We start from the raw sequence: 17,174 nt of genomic DNA on the forward strand, positions 1-17,174 counted from the left end.
CAAGCTGCCCACTGAAGAAAAAACTTCAAACTGTAACCAGTGCCTGCAACCTGGTTCAGGTTATCAGTCAACCTACCAGGGTATTTACAAACAGCACAGGAATGAAATCATCAACATGTATTGATCACATCTTTACTAATGCTGCAGAAATTTGCTTTAAAGCAGTATCCAAATCCATAGGATGTAGTGATCACAATATAATAGCCATATCGAGGAAAACCAAAGTTCCAAAGGCTGGGCCTAATATAGTGTAGAAGAGGTCATACAATAAGTTTTGTAGTGATTCATATGTTGATGATGTAAAGAGTATTTGCTTGTCTGTGGTATGTAATGAGGAGCAACCAGACGCTGCACTTGACACATTTATGAAATTGCTTATTCTAGTTCCTAATAAGCATGCACCCATTGAGAAAATGACTGAAAAATGTTAAATCTTTGGATTTATGAGGACTTGAAAAATGGTATGGTTGAGAGGGATGAAGTAAAAGGTATGGCAAATAAGTCTGTTGAATCAGTTGGCTAATCTATCCCAAAACCCACTGATATTGCCAACTAATTACTTTTTCATTGGCAAGATATACAAATTTAGGGATGATATACCAGCAACAAACGCTGACACTACACATCCAAGTATATCTGACCAAATTATGAAAGACAAGAATTGTACTTCTGATTTTCGGAAAGTCAGTGTGGAAGAGGTGAAAAAATTATTTTTGTCTATCAACAATGACAAGCCACCGGGGTCTGACAGTCTGGATGGAAAATTACTGAGGAGAATAGTGAACGATATTGCCACATCTTCGATTTAAGCCTATTAGAAAGTGTTTTCCTTCAGGCCTGGAGGGAATCTAAAGTCATTCCACTACCCAAGAATAGTAAAACCCCCTTTACTGGCTCAAATAGCCAAACAATCAGCTTGTTACCAACCCTTAGTAAACTTCCGGAAAGAATTGTGTTTGACCAGATACAATGCTATTTTACAGTAAACAAATTGACAACAGACTTTCAGCACGCATATAGAGAAGGACACTCAACAAGCACAGCACTTACACAAAATACCCATGGCCATACTTGATGTTAGTAGATTCTCTACATCTTTGCGTGTGTTTTCATAGCACTCCTCGGAGGTGGTGCTGGAAGAATCAGAGGAGTCCACTGCAACAGAGGTCAACACAAACTATCTCTTGTCTCTTGCTTTTCACTGAATTGTTCATTGAGTTCAAAAAGGTGACCCTCTGGGGAGGTTACTTTTTTGGGATATAAAGAAGGACTTTATCGAACAAAATTACCATTTGTTATGTAGTTGGGACCCTTGTGATTGCAAACAGAGGAAGATCTTCAAAGGTAGGTGATTTATTTTATCGCCATTTCTGACTTTCGTGTCCCTCTGTTTGGAAAATGTTTGTAATGCTTTTGTACGCGGGGTGCTGTCCTCAGATAATCGCATGGTATGCTTTCGCAGTAAAGCCTTTTTGAAATCTGACAAAGCGGCTGGATTAACAAGAAGTTAAGCTTTTAAACGATGTAAGACGCTTGTATTTTCATGAATGTTTAATATTACGAATTTTGTATTTTGAATTTCACGCTCTGCAATTTCACAGGATGTTGGCCAGGTGGGCCTAGCCCAAATTAATATGCTGTAATTTGTAAACACTTTTCCTAGCAGCCAACCTGCTTGCACCAATCCCCTTTAATTACAGTAAAGATACAAACCCCTCCCTCAATGAATTTCATTCATTCATTCATTCAGATTATGGCAGCTTTTTACTTTTTACAATATAATAGTCAATTTTACAGTATTGTCATTACACAGTACTTGCTTTGATACTGTATTTATATTACAGTAAGTGTACTCTAATATGAAATACAGAATTTTACTTACCACCACACTGCTTGTATACTGTCAAATTCATGGCAATCCCTTTACAGCGCAGGTTAAGTTACAGAGTAGGCTGCAAAGCGCATCTCCGAATGGCGCAATGTCACGTCCTGACCAGTAAAAAGGGTTGTTTGTTATTGTAGTTTGGTCAGGGTGTGGCAGGGGGTGTTTGTTTAGTGTGTTTCGTTTTTTGGGGTCCTATTTAATAGGAGTGTTTTTTCATTGGGATTTGTGGGTAGTTGTTCAGTGTATAGCGTTTAGCCTTACAGGACAGTCTTCGTTTATTTTGTATAAGTATTTTTTATTTTTTTTCTCCATCTAATAAAGAAGATGAGTATACACATTCCCGCTGCGTATTGGTCCACTCAATACAACAAACGTTACACGCAATGCATTTATTTAAACAGCGGTTGACATGCTTCGAAGTACGGTAATGGAATATTTAGAATTTTTTTGTCACGAAATGCGTCGCGCTCGTCACCCTTCTTTACCATTCGGATAGTGTCTTGAACGCACTAACAAAACGCCGCTATTTGGATATAACTATGGATTATTTGGGACCAAACCAATTTTTTTTATTGAAATAGAAGTCCTGGGAGTGCATTCTGACGAAGAAGAGCAAAGGTAATAACATTTTTCTTATAGTAAATCTGACTTTGCTGAGGGCTAAACTTGGTGGGTGTCTAAATAGCTAGCCCTGTGATACCGGGCTATCTACTGAGAATTTTGCAAAATGTGCTTTCACCGAAAAGCTATTTTAAAATCTGATACCGCGATTGCATAGAGGAGTTCTGAATCTATAATTCTTAAAATAATGATGTTTTTTGTGAAGGTTTATTGTGAGTAATTTAGTAAATTCACCGGAAGTGTTCGGTGGGAATGCTAGTCACATGCTAATGTAAAAAGCTGGTTTTTGATATAAATATGAACTTGATTGAACAAAACATGCATGTATTGTATAACATAAATGTCCTAGGGGTGTCATCTGATGAAGATCAAAAGTTAGTGCTGCATTTAGCTGTCTTCTGGGTTTTTGTGACATTATATGCTAGCTTGAAAAATGGGTGTCTGATTATTTCTGGCTGGGTACTCTGCTGACATAATCTAATGTTTTGCTTTCGTTGTAAAGCCTTTTTGAAATCGGACAGTGTGGTTAGATTAACGAGAGTCTTGTCTTTAAAATGGTGTAAAATAGTCATATGTTTGAGAAATTGAAGTAATAGCATTTAAGGTATTTGAATATTGCGCCACGGGATTACACTGGCTGTTGAGTAGGTGGGACAAGCGTCCCACCTAGCCCAGAGAGGTTAACCTCTCTCGGGTATGTGGGACGAAATCGTCCCACCTAGTCAACAGCCAGTGGAATCCAGTGGCGCGATATTCAAAAACCTTAAAAATGCTATTACTTCAATTTAGTAACTTCCGGTGAATTTACTAAATTACTCACGATAAACGTTCACAAAAAACATAAATTATTTTAAGAATTATAGATACAGAACTCCTCTATGCAATCGCGGTATCAGATTTTAAAATAGCTTTTCGGCAAAAGCACATTTTGCAATATTCTGAGTAGATAGCTAGCCCGTGACGGCGAGCTAATTTGACACCCACCAAGTTTGGCGTTCACTAAACTCAGAATTACTGTAAGAAAAATTTGATTACCTTTGCTGTTCTTCATCAGAATGCACTCCCAGGACTTCTACTTCATCCACAAATGTTGGTTTTGTTTCAAAATAATCCATAGTTATGTTCAAATATCCTCTGTTTTGTTCTTGTGTTCAAGACACTATCCGAGCGGTGACGCGAGGACGCATGTCGTGACAAATAATTTCATTACCGTACTTCGAAGCATGTCAAACGCTGTTTAAAATCAATTTATGCGATTTTTCTCATAAAATAGCGATAATATTCCGACCGGGAGACGTCGTTTTCATTCAAAGACTGAAAGAAGAAAATGGACTCTTCATATGCCCGCGCGCGCCCGTTTCATTGTTCTCAGATCGACCACTATCCAAATGCGCTACTGTTTTTCAGCCAGGGACTGCAGAGTCATCATTCAACGTTCTGGCGCCTTGTGAGAGCCTATGGGAGTCTTAGAAAATGTCACGTTATAGCAGAGATCCTCTATTTTCGATAAAGAGGCTATAGAAGGCCAAGAAATGGTCAGAGAGGGCACTTCCTGTACAGAATCTTCTCAGGTTTTGGCCTGCCATATGAGTTCTGTTATACTCACAGACACCATCCAAACAGTTTTAGAAACTTTAGGGTGTTTTCTATCCAAATCAAACAATTATATGCATATTCTAGTTTCTGGGCAGTAGTAATAACCAGATTAAATCGGGTATGTTTTTTTATCCGGATGTGAAAATACTGCCCCCTACCCTAGAGAGGTTAAAGAAAACAATTATACGTTTTATTTGTTTTTAGACAACACTGTAAATACTGTGATCGTAATTTTGGAACAAATGTCCTAAAGTACTCCCACACAGAGTTATATGTGATTGTATAGAAATGTAAGCAAGGTTTCTAGTTGATCATCCCTGCTGTAAGGGTTTCCTCTGTAGGCTCCATGTATGTTATCAACTGCACAAATATCATAATTGCATAGTAAACAAATATTACATTTTTATTATCACACCCAAAAACACAAAACATACATAATATACCTACGTATGCTATACATTTATACATCATATCAAACATTGAAAACAATTAGCTAGCCACTCTTTTACATTAACAGAAACATTGACATGTACTGTAAAATGTAGGTCCTTCCAGCTCATTCAGTAGCCTTGCTCTGGGTTTGAGTCCAGGTAGTTAGCGATGTCATCATAGTCACCCTCTGAGGAGGACTGGTTGGGGTCAGGAGAGTTCAGGTGGCCCTCCTCCTCATAATCACCACTGTTCCCATCAGCCACTCCTGGGTGACAAACCATGATAAACAGAATACGGTGTGTCAGAAAATAGAGTAACATCCCAAATCCCTTATTGTCAAAAATAGAGTGATAGAGGAGAGGAAAATAGATAAGAAAGAACAGCTTGTTTACCCTGGTCATTTGAATGGGTTTGATCAGGGTTCCTTGAAGGCGTCAGGTGGTTATTTGCATTGTGGGTAACTGGAGGTTGCCATTGATCCATTCCTTCTTGGAGAGAAAAATAAATGCACAGCATGAATAGAAATTTAACTAAGCTATTGAAACATTAGCACAGTGACTTGTTTGCAGTGCTGTCTGCTCCTACTGTATCCATAGGGACTAGAATTTGTCCAGGTCAGGTCCCATAAAGTCAGGAAAAACTCAGTGCTGTACCCATGGACATACCTGATGTTAGTAGATCCTCTACATCTTTGCCTGTGTTTTCATAGCATTCCTCAGAGGAGGTGCTGGAAGAATCAAAGGAGTCCACTGCAGCAGAAGTCAACACAAACCATCAGATTGTCTCTTGCTTTTCACTGAATTGTTCATTCTTGAGTTCAAAAGGTGACCCTCTGGGGAGGTGACTGACGAGCAACCCTAGTTGCTGGGGGGGGGGGGGGGGGAAGGGGTGGGAAACATGGTTTCCTGGAGTGGGGAGGGAGGATTGGATGGAGACATGTTGTCTGGGTGGGTTTTGGGGAATAGGATGGGAGGTTCACTTTATTTATTTTTATACTGAATTTATTATTCCTTAAACTCTATGTATTTCTTACTGTTATTTTGATTAGCAGCCTACTTGTACATGTTTTATAAACTTATACATTGAATGGTATAATGTACCTTTAACCCCCCTTTCAAAAAATGTACATAACAAATAAAACATAAAAAGTGACCCTCACCACTTGGGGGTCCTATGTTGCATCCTGGATCTTGGTCAACAATGCCTCCTATGAAAATGTTATGGTTGTCTCCTGCATGTGCTACTGACGTCACATTGATGGTGAATAACTAACTTTTAAAACATATTTTCTATCAAATGTTGTGCATTTGTGTCTGTCATGTAGGAAAGGCATTGAGACCTTTATTGGAGTGCACCACTAAATATGGACTCACCTTCCTCAGATAGACTGTCCAGAGCTGTAGCCCTCATAAAAGGGTTCCTGGTATCTTGTTTGTATCGTATAGAATCTGAATTACAAGTGAGAGTTAAGCTATATTAGCTACACAACAGTGGTGCTGCTGAAAGGATGACGGCTGATAATGGCTGGACGAGCGCAAATGGAATGGCATCAAACGCATAGCAAACATGTATTCGATACCATTCCACTCATTCCGCTCCAGCCATTACCACAAGCCTGTCCTCCCCAATGAAGGTGCCACCAACCTCCTGTGCTACACAAATATGAGTAGTGTAGTCCAAAATGATTGTGTATTTTGGAGTCTTGATTAGCCCTTCTGAAGTGTAATGCTTAGTTAAAGTATGTACAAATTTAATGTGATTTGGGAGAAGAAAAAAAAACACTGTTTACTCTGAAAGGTGGTCATATGCACAGCTGCCTCGGTGCTTAGATCACACTGCTCATAGTCTGTATCCACTGAGGTGCTGTCCACACTACTCTGGGTCCACTGATATCTGGGATTTGATGGGACTGCAAGGCAAAACAAAAGAGACGTTCTCTATCTTTACAGAGTTACCAAAAATGTTGATAATATGTGGCAATGTGGGTCTTGATGAAGTAGTAGCTCTGTAGAGGAAAACAGGGTCAAAGAGGCATGTTCTAATTCACTAACCATCATTTTCTGTTGGGCTGCTGGTTGTGACCTTGATGAGATTCACAGAGTCCCGGTAGTCGTTGTCATGATGCTCAGTTGGCGTCTGCAGGTTAGCATGTCGCTGCTGGACTAGGAGAGCTATGGATAGTAAAAAACATGCTGTAATATTAATAGAGTATCAGCTTCTATCCAATCCAAAATGATCTATATTGGATTGTATAGGTGACTCTACAGAAATGGTGCAAATTGCAGTCCCACCCCAAAATAACTATTTAAAAAAGGACATTTATTTACATGTTGATATGCTCTAATTCAATACAAGGCAATAACAAACATTGTTAAATTAATATAGTACAAAGTCATTGTTTATACACATTTCTATTGAGAGGTCGCTGTCCTCAACCATGACTCCTAAATGTAATGTTTTAAAATAAAAGCAATTAATGATTTCTGTAATTTTTTAACACCATTTCAGAGCATCTTGAGTTGTTCTATTATTATATTGAAAGATGCTGATCTAATTAGTAGTTGTGCATATATATAAAAAAAAGTTTGGGGCAGAAATGCCTTCTCGAACATGTGAACTTTCATGTGCCTCTGTAAATACGAATACAATTGTTAAATTGTAAGCCTAGTTGGTTTAGCCCCAGAAAAGGTCAGCAGCCTTCCCGCTAGCCATGATTGGCTGAGATAATTAGTGGGCTGGACATGCCAAGAGAGGAGTTCGGACTGATCTACCATGTAGCAAGCTTCTGTCTATAATATGAGCTGGTCAGTATGTGTAGGTAATCCTTTCTACCATGGCCTTTTTGAAAGATATCACATAGTATAACTGCATAAGTGTTGCTTTCCACTTTCTGGAGGACCGAGTTTTGAAATCAGTGGAATTAGAGTATTGATAGCTAAGATGGAGAAAATTCTGGCGTTTGATTGCAAATATGCAGACAAAGTCGAAAACAGAACACACAGAAGGCTGGTGTATAAAATATCTGTCAAACTAAGGGCAACCATGGAATCCATGACAGAGGGAGAAGCGTCCATCCGTGCATATGGGTAAGACATTCTAGCTTGCTACATTTTCAGATATTACACATTTCTAATTTTGTCAGAAAGTTGTTTTCATTTCAAGTTAAAGTGTACTGTTAGCTAGCTAGCTAATGTTAGCTGGCTGGCTAGCTAGCTAACATTACGTGTATGATCTCTGTAGTAATATTATTTGTATCTCAGAGCCATTTGCATTGCCAGTTATAGCCCAATGTTAGTTAGCTAACATTGAACCTGGTTGGTTAGCTACCTGCAGATTCATGCAGGGTAGTAACGTTATGAGTTGGGATTATGGTTCATTATTTAGCTAGCTAGCTACATGTCTAAGCAAAAGACTCCACTATGCAAGTAACTATTTCAATAGAATGTTTATGATGTCACTGCAACAGCCATTGATAGACGTAGCTGGTAAAAAGAGCGCAGAATAACTGACGAATCTATGAATGCTCAACACCCATTGAATATGGCCGGTGTCATTAAAGGTTGGCGGCAGCGTAGTCTAGTGGTTAGAGCGTCAAATCCCGGAACTGACAAGGTACAAATCTGTCGTCCTGCCCCTGAACAGGCAGTTAACCCACTGTTCCTAGGCCGTCATTGAAAATAAGAATTTGTTCTTAACTTGTTATGGATAGGGGGCAGTATTTTCACGGCCGGATAAAGAACGTACCCGATTTAATCTGATTATTACTCCTGCCCAGAAACTAGAATATGCATATAATTAGTAGCTTTTGATAGAAAACACTCCAAAGTTTCTAAAACTGTTTGAATGGTGTCTGTGTATAAAAGAACTCAAATGGCAGGCCAAAACCTGAGAAGATTCTGTACAGGAAGTACCCTGTCTGACCATTTCTTGGCCTTCTTTGGCATCTCTATCCAAAACAGAGGATCTCTGCTGTAACGTGACACTTTCTAAGGCTCCCATAGGCTCCCAGAAGGCGCCAGAACGTTGAATGATGACTCTGCTGTCGCAGGCTGAAAAACAGTAGCGCATTTGGATAGTGGTCGATCTGAGAACAATGAGACGGGCGTGCGCGTGCACGAGACAACGCCATTTTCAACTTTGAGTCTTTGAACGAAAACAGGGTTTCCCAGTCGGAATATTATCGCTATTTTACGAGAAAAATCGCATAAAAATTGATTTTAAAGAGCGTTTGACATGCTTCGAAGTACGGTAATGGAATATTTAGAATTTTTTTGTCAAGATACGCGCCGGGCGCGTCACCCTTCGGATAGTGTCTAGAACGCACGAAACAAAACGCCGCTATTTGGATATAACGATGGATTATTTGGAACCAAAACATCATTGGGTGATGAAGTAGAAGTCCTGGGAGTGCATTCTGACGAAGAACAGCAAAGGTAATCCAATTTTTCTTATAGTAAATCTGAGTTTGGTGAGTGCCAAACTTGGTGGGTGTCAAAATAGCTAGCCTGTGATGGCCGGGCTATCTACTCAGAATATTGCAAAATGTGCTTTCACCGAAAAGCTATTTTAAAATCGGACACCGCGATTGCATAAAGGAGTTATGTATCTATAATTCTTAAAATAATTATGTTTTTTGTGAACGTTTATCGTGAGTAATTTAGTAAATTCACCGGAAGTGTTCGGTGGGAATGCTAGTTCTGAACGTCACATGCTAATGTAAAAAGCTGTTTTTTTATATAAATATGAACTTGATTGAACAAAACATGCATGTATTGTATAACATAATGTCCTAGGAGTGTCATCTGATGAAGATCAAAGGTTAGTGCTGCATTTAGCTGTGGTATTGGTTTTTGTGACTTTATATGCTAGCTTGAAAAAAATGGGTGTCTGATTATTTCTGGCTGGGTACTCTGACATAATCTAATGTTTTGCTTTCATTGTAAAGCCTTTTTGAAATCGGACAGTGTGGTTAGATAAAGGAGAGTCTTATCTTTAAAATGGTGTAAAATAGTCATATGTTTGAAAAATGGAAGTTCAGATTTTTGAGGAGTTTGTATTTCGCGCCACGCCCTATCATTGGATATTGGAGCGGTGTTCCGCTAGCAGAACGTCTAGATGTAAGAGGTTAACTGACTTGCCTAGTTAAATAAAAGGTTAAAAAAAAAGCGTAATTAAATTGTTGCCAGCAGCACAGTTGCAGTCACCAACGGATCACATAAAAACAGCCTAACAGCTCTGCTAGGGCGAGTAAAATAGAGTGAGTTCCCTCATTTGTGTCTGGAAGTAGATAGCAAGCTAGCCAACATTACCCAGTTAGCTTGGGTGCTTGATTGCTGTTAGGTCAGAATGCTCGGATCAACCCTACTCCTCAGCGAAAGAGTCTAGTGTGCGCTCTGACAATGCTCTGAGTTTACGAACGCCCAGAGCACACTCTTTCACTCTAGATTAAATTTACGAACACACCCGTAGTATAAACCAGCCTTTAGTCTTGAAATATTTGGCTGTTTAGTACATAGCCTCACATGTGAATCCTTAAAGAGATGGGTGGGGTTAAAGTTTAAGAGGGTGCTGAATGCTGAATGGGTGTAGACAAAGAAGAGCTCTCCAGTAGGTACCAAAACATTCAAATGCCATCTTCTCAAAAGTGAAGTAACAAGTTAATCAACTTTCAAAGCAGAATTACATTCCAATTGTTCCTCAACTGTAGTGTATGATATATAATTTTCCAGCTCTGAGTCTACTTTTATCCAATGTAAAAAATAAAATAAAAATCACATTTTGCTACATAAGACCGAATCGAGCCAGTCGGTCACATATATCAAATATGCAATACAAACAGAGTGTGTGAGTAGTACTGTATATATGTCTATCATACAGATGTTGTAAGAAATGTGCGCTGAAGGTTTGGGAAAAATAGGATACAAATAAGATATTTTTTCCAATCCCCAATTTGCACCACTTCTGTAGAATAACCCATTTACAAAACTATATTACAGTATGAACTGCCAGATACATGGACATATGATGCATGGAGATTTTGAAATACAGTCACTGAATGTATGTGGCAGTTGGGACAAACCATCTCTCCTCCTGTAGTGGCAGCAAAGCAGAGTGTTTGTGACCAGAGCCATGAGCAAAAGGAAGGACAGGGAGATGCACCCCAGCAGCTCTAGGGACATGGAGAATGGGAAGCCATCATTTGATACACTGGCTGTAGTCACTGGGCCTAGGAAGTAAACAAAATACAGAAACAAAATACAATTTTACACATTTGATCTTGATGTTTTACATTCTCAAAAAGTCTGAATAGTTTTGCCAATCTTAAAATTCAGACTCAGGTTTAACTTTTTCACCTGGCGTTCTGCTTAATACTGTTGTAGCTGTTTCTGTTGTAACTGGAAGATATCGTCCATGTGATCCTGTGAGAAAAAGTACAGTAGAAAATATTTGTTTCTGCTTCAAGTATCACATGTCCTTAAGTGGTTTGTCAGTATCTCTGAAAAACCTAAATTGTGCTCACTGTATACATTAAATGAAATATTTATATTAGTGCACAAATAATCTCACTTACCACTACAAATAAGTCCAGCCGCTTTAGAGTCAGCGCACAATAGTGTCTTGTTGGCAAACTCCTTACACTGCCAAAGGTCTGTGTGATTTGGAAAGCATTGGTAGTACCACAGGGTACTATTGTTGTGAGTGAAAGGGGGTATGAAAGCTAGAAAATGAACTGGCTCCCCACAGCCCAACATGGAACACACCATTGAGGCTTCCTCCTTCCCCCAGCAGGTATCACACACTGTCCCCCATGATCCATTACGGTGGATCTCCACTTTACCAGAACAGCGGTCCACACCTCCGGTCAGCCTCACTGCCTTCAGCTCTGTAAAGGAGGCAGAGAAAAGAGGGACCATGAAGATCTTTAGATGAATAAAGAGAAGTTGGTGCAATCTGGCCTGTTAATAGGTTTAATAATGTTTGTAGTGTGTAGGAAACAGAGTGACAGTTACCTGAGCATACCACCCCAGCATCCTCCTTGTGCCCACAGTCATGGCTTTCACCTGACGCTGGGCACTGCCATAGATTGCCCTCTTTGCCAGTACATTTCAGCTCATCCAGGTAGATGGGATCCTTGCCCTGAGGGAAGGCACCACCCTGCCCTGTCACACTCAAAGCATACCCACAGTCAAGCTGGGCACATACCACATCAGCGTCCCCCACGTCCCACTCATCGTCACACACCGTGCCCCACTGCTGCCCCTCTCTCCACAGCTCCACACGTCCAGCACAGCGGTGCTCGCCTCCAGCCAGCCTCACAGCCTGATGCTCTACAACCACAAGTACTGTATGAGTTTCAGTGAACATGATTTGCTCTATTCAACCCATAGAGTTATGGTTAGTGTGCCACTCATGTCGTTCAGCTTGAAAAACTACGTGATGTAATGCACATGATACATTTGTAGAAAATAAGACTGCATGATCAACAATATAAAATATCCTATTATAATGTGAAACTTATTTTGTGAAATGAGAGCATATGATGAAATGCTTGTCTTTTCAAACCGTGTCTTACCACATATGACATCGGACACCATTGCGCAATTAATCCTCACAACGTGGAAGCAGTTCTGAAGACGATATTCATGGTAGGTGCAGTTTGTGAGGCAGGTACTGTTGGGTGGTGCGTTGGTCTCAGTAAGACTGTAGACTCCACCACAGCCAAGTTCCATACAGATCTGATGGGCTAGTTGGTCTCTGGACTCTGCAGTGAATGTGACTGAAGTCCATATCTCATCTCTAAGGATCCTGGGACTCCAGGAGCATGCATTGGATTGTAGAGTTATATAGGGCTCAGCTGTGAATGAGACATTTTAAGTGAATGAAGACTAACTATTAAACGATATCACTAAATTAAATCGCAATGGTATAAGAGTAGGAGGGATGGAATGATTACATATGTAGTCTATTTGTAACATAATGGATGGTCATACTATAGAGAGAAAATGTTATGGGTATTGATGTGCAGAATGCAGGAACATTTAGGATCTTGATGAGTGGGTGAAATAGTTTTGCAACATAGCACTGTAATTTAGGTTAAGGCCTATCAAACTCTTGGTTGGAATGCACCTGCAAAGTTCAATCAAACACAGCAGCAAAGCCCTAACCACCTCCACATCCTGTTTGACATTCTTTTGACACTGAACAAAAATATTCATATGGAGAGCACACAATGGGGTTTAACCAAGCACAAGTGGTTTCAAACTCTGCACCGAATGCTTGATTAATGCTCTGAGAACTGGATAATTTGGGGTGGTCTGGTCATGATGCATGAGCGATGGAGTAAAATGAAATATGAAACTCAAAGCCAGCAGTAATGAATGGAGATATTTTTTTATAAGTGTGTGTGGGCCTTTGTCAGAAAATAAAATATAGCAACTCACTTTGATTCTTATCAAGCTCCAATTGTGATGCATTTTTTCCAGTTTGAGAGGAGTCATCTTTATATGCTGAAAGAAAGTTGAAAATCACACATCCCTTTAGATCAGATATAGCAATGACATGTACCATCATTTTATTTGTTAGAGTGTCACTGCTATTGTGACTCCCTTTGACCACTAGGACTTCCCACATGCAAGACTTTCAAACTAACCACTTGACCAAGCACAATCCGTTGTTGTTAATCCAGCATGTGAGATGCATGTGAAATGTGGTAAGATGACTTGAGTCATAAAGCCCTGTGTCCTAACCACCTGCTTACTGTACAAAGTAGTTAGTGGTAGTAGTTTACTACATTTTCCATGTAGGCCGTACAGTGTTTATTACATTAAAAGTAAAATAAAAATGAGGGTTATCCAGCTAGCACATTTGGTTCCTTGGAAGTTGTGGGAACATGTGTTATTGGTTTCCCAATGGTTTTGAGAACGAAGACATGAGTTTCATGACCGTTTTTTTTTTTGTATTATTTTTTTAAACGTTCTGAGAACGGAAGTGAAAATTTTGCCTGTTTTGGGAACGTTTGTTTTTAGGTTTTATTAACTTTCTGAAAACAAATTATAGGTCATTTGAAGGTTCTAAGAACATATTTCGATAAGACTTATTAACACTGCTAGCTTAGTTTGGGTTAACTCATAGCACAGATCGAAATTAATTTGCTTTGGCATTAATCATGCAAACATTTTTTATTTATTATTGTGGCACAGCATCAATATGATTCAAACCTATTACCTTTTGTTCTCTAGCCATGTAATTTAGTCCACTGTGCCACCAAGATGGCGCGAGCATGCCATGTCTTTTTAACTCATACAAAGCTGTTATGTTTGAATAGACTAAAATTGCCACATTTAAGTAGAACCATGAGGAAACCTGCAGAAAACGTTATGCTGAAGTACTGAAATTCACACAGAATAAACATATGGTTCTCAGGACATTATGTGCTAGCTGGGATAATTCCTTCATTGCTATTGTTATTCAAATAAATAATATTTGTGCCTTTTTTGCCTTGTGTAATACATAAAATCCAAAAGTTGTTTCAAATCCATGAAGTTATTAGCCGTGAACTGGTTAGCATGTCTAATACTCTTCACATTATATTTATTTATTTCACCTTTATTTAACCAGGTAGACAAGTTGAGAACAAGTTCTCATTTACAACTGCGACCTGCCCAAGATAAAGCAAAGCAGTTCGACACATAACAGAGTTACACATGGAGTAAAACAAAGATACAGTCAATAATACAGAAGAAAAATAAGTCTACATACAATGTGAGCACATGAGGTGATATAAGGGAGGTAAAGGCAATAAATAGGCCATGGTGGCGATGTAAATACAATATAGCAATTAAAACACTGGAATGGTAGATTTGACAGTAGATGAGTGTGCAAAGTAGAAATACTGGGATGCAAAGGAGCAAAATAAATAAATACAGTAGGGGAAGAGGTAGTTGTTTGGGCTATTTATAGATAAACTAATGTTTAGCTTCACTTATCGAGTGTGATAGAATCAAGGTTACTTTCACTGTAAATATTAAACAAGTAAATCAAAAATAGACCATAAAGAAATTATTGTGTAGAGTGGCATATATTACCTTGACATGATTGAAGCGTTTGGAGGATTAAAATGAGTTTCACCAAATTCATAGTGTTTTTATCTATTCAGACACACTATTGGAAAAGAAAACAATGAAAACAGAAAAATGTAAGTTTCCCTTGATATCTAGCTCTGATCACTGCATAACCCCAAACGGTGTGAAAATGTCATCCTGAGCTCTCTTTTCTGTGCCTAAACAATGCGCGGTTTCCTCTCTTGTTCCTCTGGCATAGGTCTTCATTTCACATTTCCGCTAAAACATCAAATAGCTAGTGTGCTCACATAGGCCTACTCACAAAATATGAAATAAGTCAAGAATCTAAGAAAACCTGATAGGGTCTGTCACTAAAAGACAGGACCAGTCCAGTATTAGAACATTGTCTAATATTTAAAATATCATTTTAAGTTCATTATTTTTGTTTAATTAACCTGAATTTAGTTGGTTAGAATTTGATTGACCCTGCCAACAGTCATAGTTGTTTGTCATCAGAAATGTAATGTGGGTGGGAAATGAATGTAGAGAACTCATGATTCAAAAACTGTATATCATTGTAATCAAAGAGAGTACAGTAGCCTGTACCGTCTAAAAAGTGCTTCAGTTTTTTTATACCCCTACCCGAGGTAGAACAACATTTATTCAGAGCTCTAAAGTCAACCAAAATGTTAACAGTCTTTATGACCCCCATATACGCACACACAAACAGTAGGTGGGCTGTATCTTTTTCCACAGTTCACATTCCTCCTTTATCACTTGGCAGCTTCTTTACTCCCTAGATTAGAGGAGCCTTGACAGGGCCTCTATCCTGTCATAAGTTTTTCCAGAGTTCCAACCAGGTCATGTGTAGTTCAATTGCCCTCTATTTTCTCAACCACACATTTCTCACCCTTAACCTCTATGGGCTAGGATTCAACAGCCAGTTGAATCCTGTGGCACGTTATTCAAATACCTTAGATATGATATTACTTCAATTTTTAAAAAATATGACTATTTTACACCATTTTAAAGATAAGACTCTCGTTAATCTAACCACACTGTCCGATTTCAAAAAGGCTTTACAACGAAAGCAAAACATTAGATTATGTCAGCAGAGTACCGAGCCAGAAATAATCAGACACCCATTTTTCAAGCTAGCATATAATGTCACATAAACCCAAACCACAGCTAAATGTAGCACTAACCTTTGATGATCTTCATCAGACGACAACCCTAGGACATTATGTTATACAATACATGCATGTTTTGTTCAATCAAGTTCATATTTATATCAAAAACCAGCTTTTTACATTAGCATGTGACTAGCATTCCCACCGAACACTGCCGGTGAATTTACTAAATTACTCACGATAAACGTTCACAAAAAGCACAACAATTATTTTAAGAATAATAGATACAGAACTCCTCTATGCACTCGATATGTCCGATTTTAAAATAGCTTTTCGGTGAAAGCACATTTTGCAATATTCTCAGTAGATATCCCGGCATCACAGGGCTAGGTATTTAGACACCCAGCAGGTTTAGCACTCATCAAAGTCAGATTTACTATAAGAAAAATTGTATTACCTTTGTTGTCTTCGTCAGAATGCACTCCCAGGACTTCTACTTCAATAACAAATGTTGGTTTGGTCCAAAATAATCCATCGTTATATCCAAACAGCGGCGTTTTGTTCGTGCGTTCAAGACACTATCCTAAAGGCTAAATAAGGGTGACGAGCATGGCGCAATTCGTGACAAAAGAATTCTAAATATTCCATTACCGTACTTCGAAGCATGTCAACCGCTGTTTAAAATCAATTTTTATGCCATTTTTCTCATAAAAAAGCGATAATATTCCGACCGGGAATCTGCGTTTAGATAAACAGACAAAGGAAAAGAAACCATTCGGTCGAAGCGGGCACGCGCCTAAGCCCATAGTACTCTGAGTGGCCACTTGCCAAAAGCGATAAAGTGTTTCAGCCAGAGCCTGCCTCGATATCGTTCAACGTTTTCCTCGGGCTCTGAGACCCTATGGAAGACGTAGGAAGTGTCACGTAATTGCACAGATCCTGAGTCTTCAATAAAAAGAGCCAAGATGAAACACTACTTCTCAGACAGGCCACTTCCTGCTTGAAATCTTCTCAGGTTTTGGCCTGCCATAGGAGTTCTGTTATACTCACAGACACCATTCAAACAGTTTTAGAAACTTTAGGGTGTTTTCTATCCAAAGCCAATAATTATATGCATATTCTAGTTACTGGGCAGGAGTAGTAACCAGATTAAATCGGGTACGTTTTTTATCCAGCCATGTCAATACTGCCCCCTAGCCCTAACAGGTTAACCTTGTCTCAACCATACTTTATTGGATTATAGTCTTATAATTCTAATACTTTTCAGTCTTATAATTGTAATACATTTCACATCGTCAATTTATTTTTACTTTTATTTAACTAGGCAAGTCAGTTAAGAACAAATTCTTATTTTCAATGACGGCCTAGGAACAGTGGGGTAACTGCCTTGTTCAGGGGCAGAACGACAGATTTGTAACTTGTCAGCTCGGGGATTTGAACTTGCAACCT

General features: G+C 39.0%; 1 protein-coding gene across 5 annotated transcripts; it reads right to left on the reverse strand.

Annotated features, from left to right (window-relative positions):
* Positions 1-4,479: 4,479 nt before the first annotated feature.
* On the reverse strand, positions 4,480-14,864 carry LOC106569780 (T-cell differentiation antigen CD6). Of its 5 annotated transcripts, none has more exons than XM_045694586.2 (14): positions 14,620-14,864; positions 12,976-13,041; positions 12,108-12,389; positions 11,545-11,862; positions 11,106-11,417; positions 10,888-10,953; positions 10,614-10,760; positions 6,586-6,705; positions 6,324-6,443; positions 5,908-5,982; positions 5,694-5,774; positions 5,200-5,283; positions 4,927-5,019; positions 4,480-4,799 (listed from the first exon to the last, which is right to left on the reverse strand). In XM_045694586.2, the coding sequence occupies exons 1-14, from the start codon at positions 14,669-14,671 to the stop codon at positions 4,663-4,665; spliced, it is 1,953 nt and encodes a 650-aa protein (XP_045550542.1). In that variant the 5' UTR covers positions 14,672-14,864; the 3' UTR covers positions 4,480-4,662. The 5 variants fall into 5 exon arrangements, with proteins under 5 accessions (XP_045550542.1, XP_045550541.1, XP_045550543.1 ...); XM_045694585.2 differs by having other exon boundaries at positions 4,927-5,022; XM_045694587.2 differs by having other exon boundaries at positions 4,927-5,022; positions 12,108-12,346; positions 14,620-14,843.
* Positions 14,865-17,174: the final 2,310 nt, after the last annotated feature.

The sequence above is a fragment of the Salmo salar genome, chromosome 14, assembly GCF_965601325.2.
Source record: "Salmo salar chromosome 14, fSalSal1, whole genome shotgun sequence".
Classification (NCBI taxonomy): domain Eukaryota; kingdom Metazoa; phylum Chordata; class Actinopteri; order Salmoniformes; family Salmonidae; genus Salmo; species Salmo salar.

Excerpts from the sequence above, each read along its gene's own strand:
- LOC106569780 (XM_045694585.2), bottom strand. The coding sequence starts at position 14,671 with ATGAATTTGGTGAAACTCATTTTAATCCTCCAAACGCTTCAATCATGT. Across the intron at positions 11,863-12,107 it reads GGTGTCCGATGTCATATGTG|AGCATCAGGCTGTGAGGCTG; the intron begins GTAAGACACGGT and ends TTGTGGTTGTAG. Across the intron at positions 4,800-4,926 it reads AACCCATTCAAATGACCAGG|GAGTGGCTGATGGGAACAGT; the intron begins GTAAACAAGCTG and ends TTTGTCACCCAG.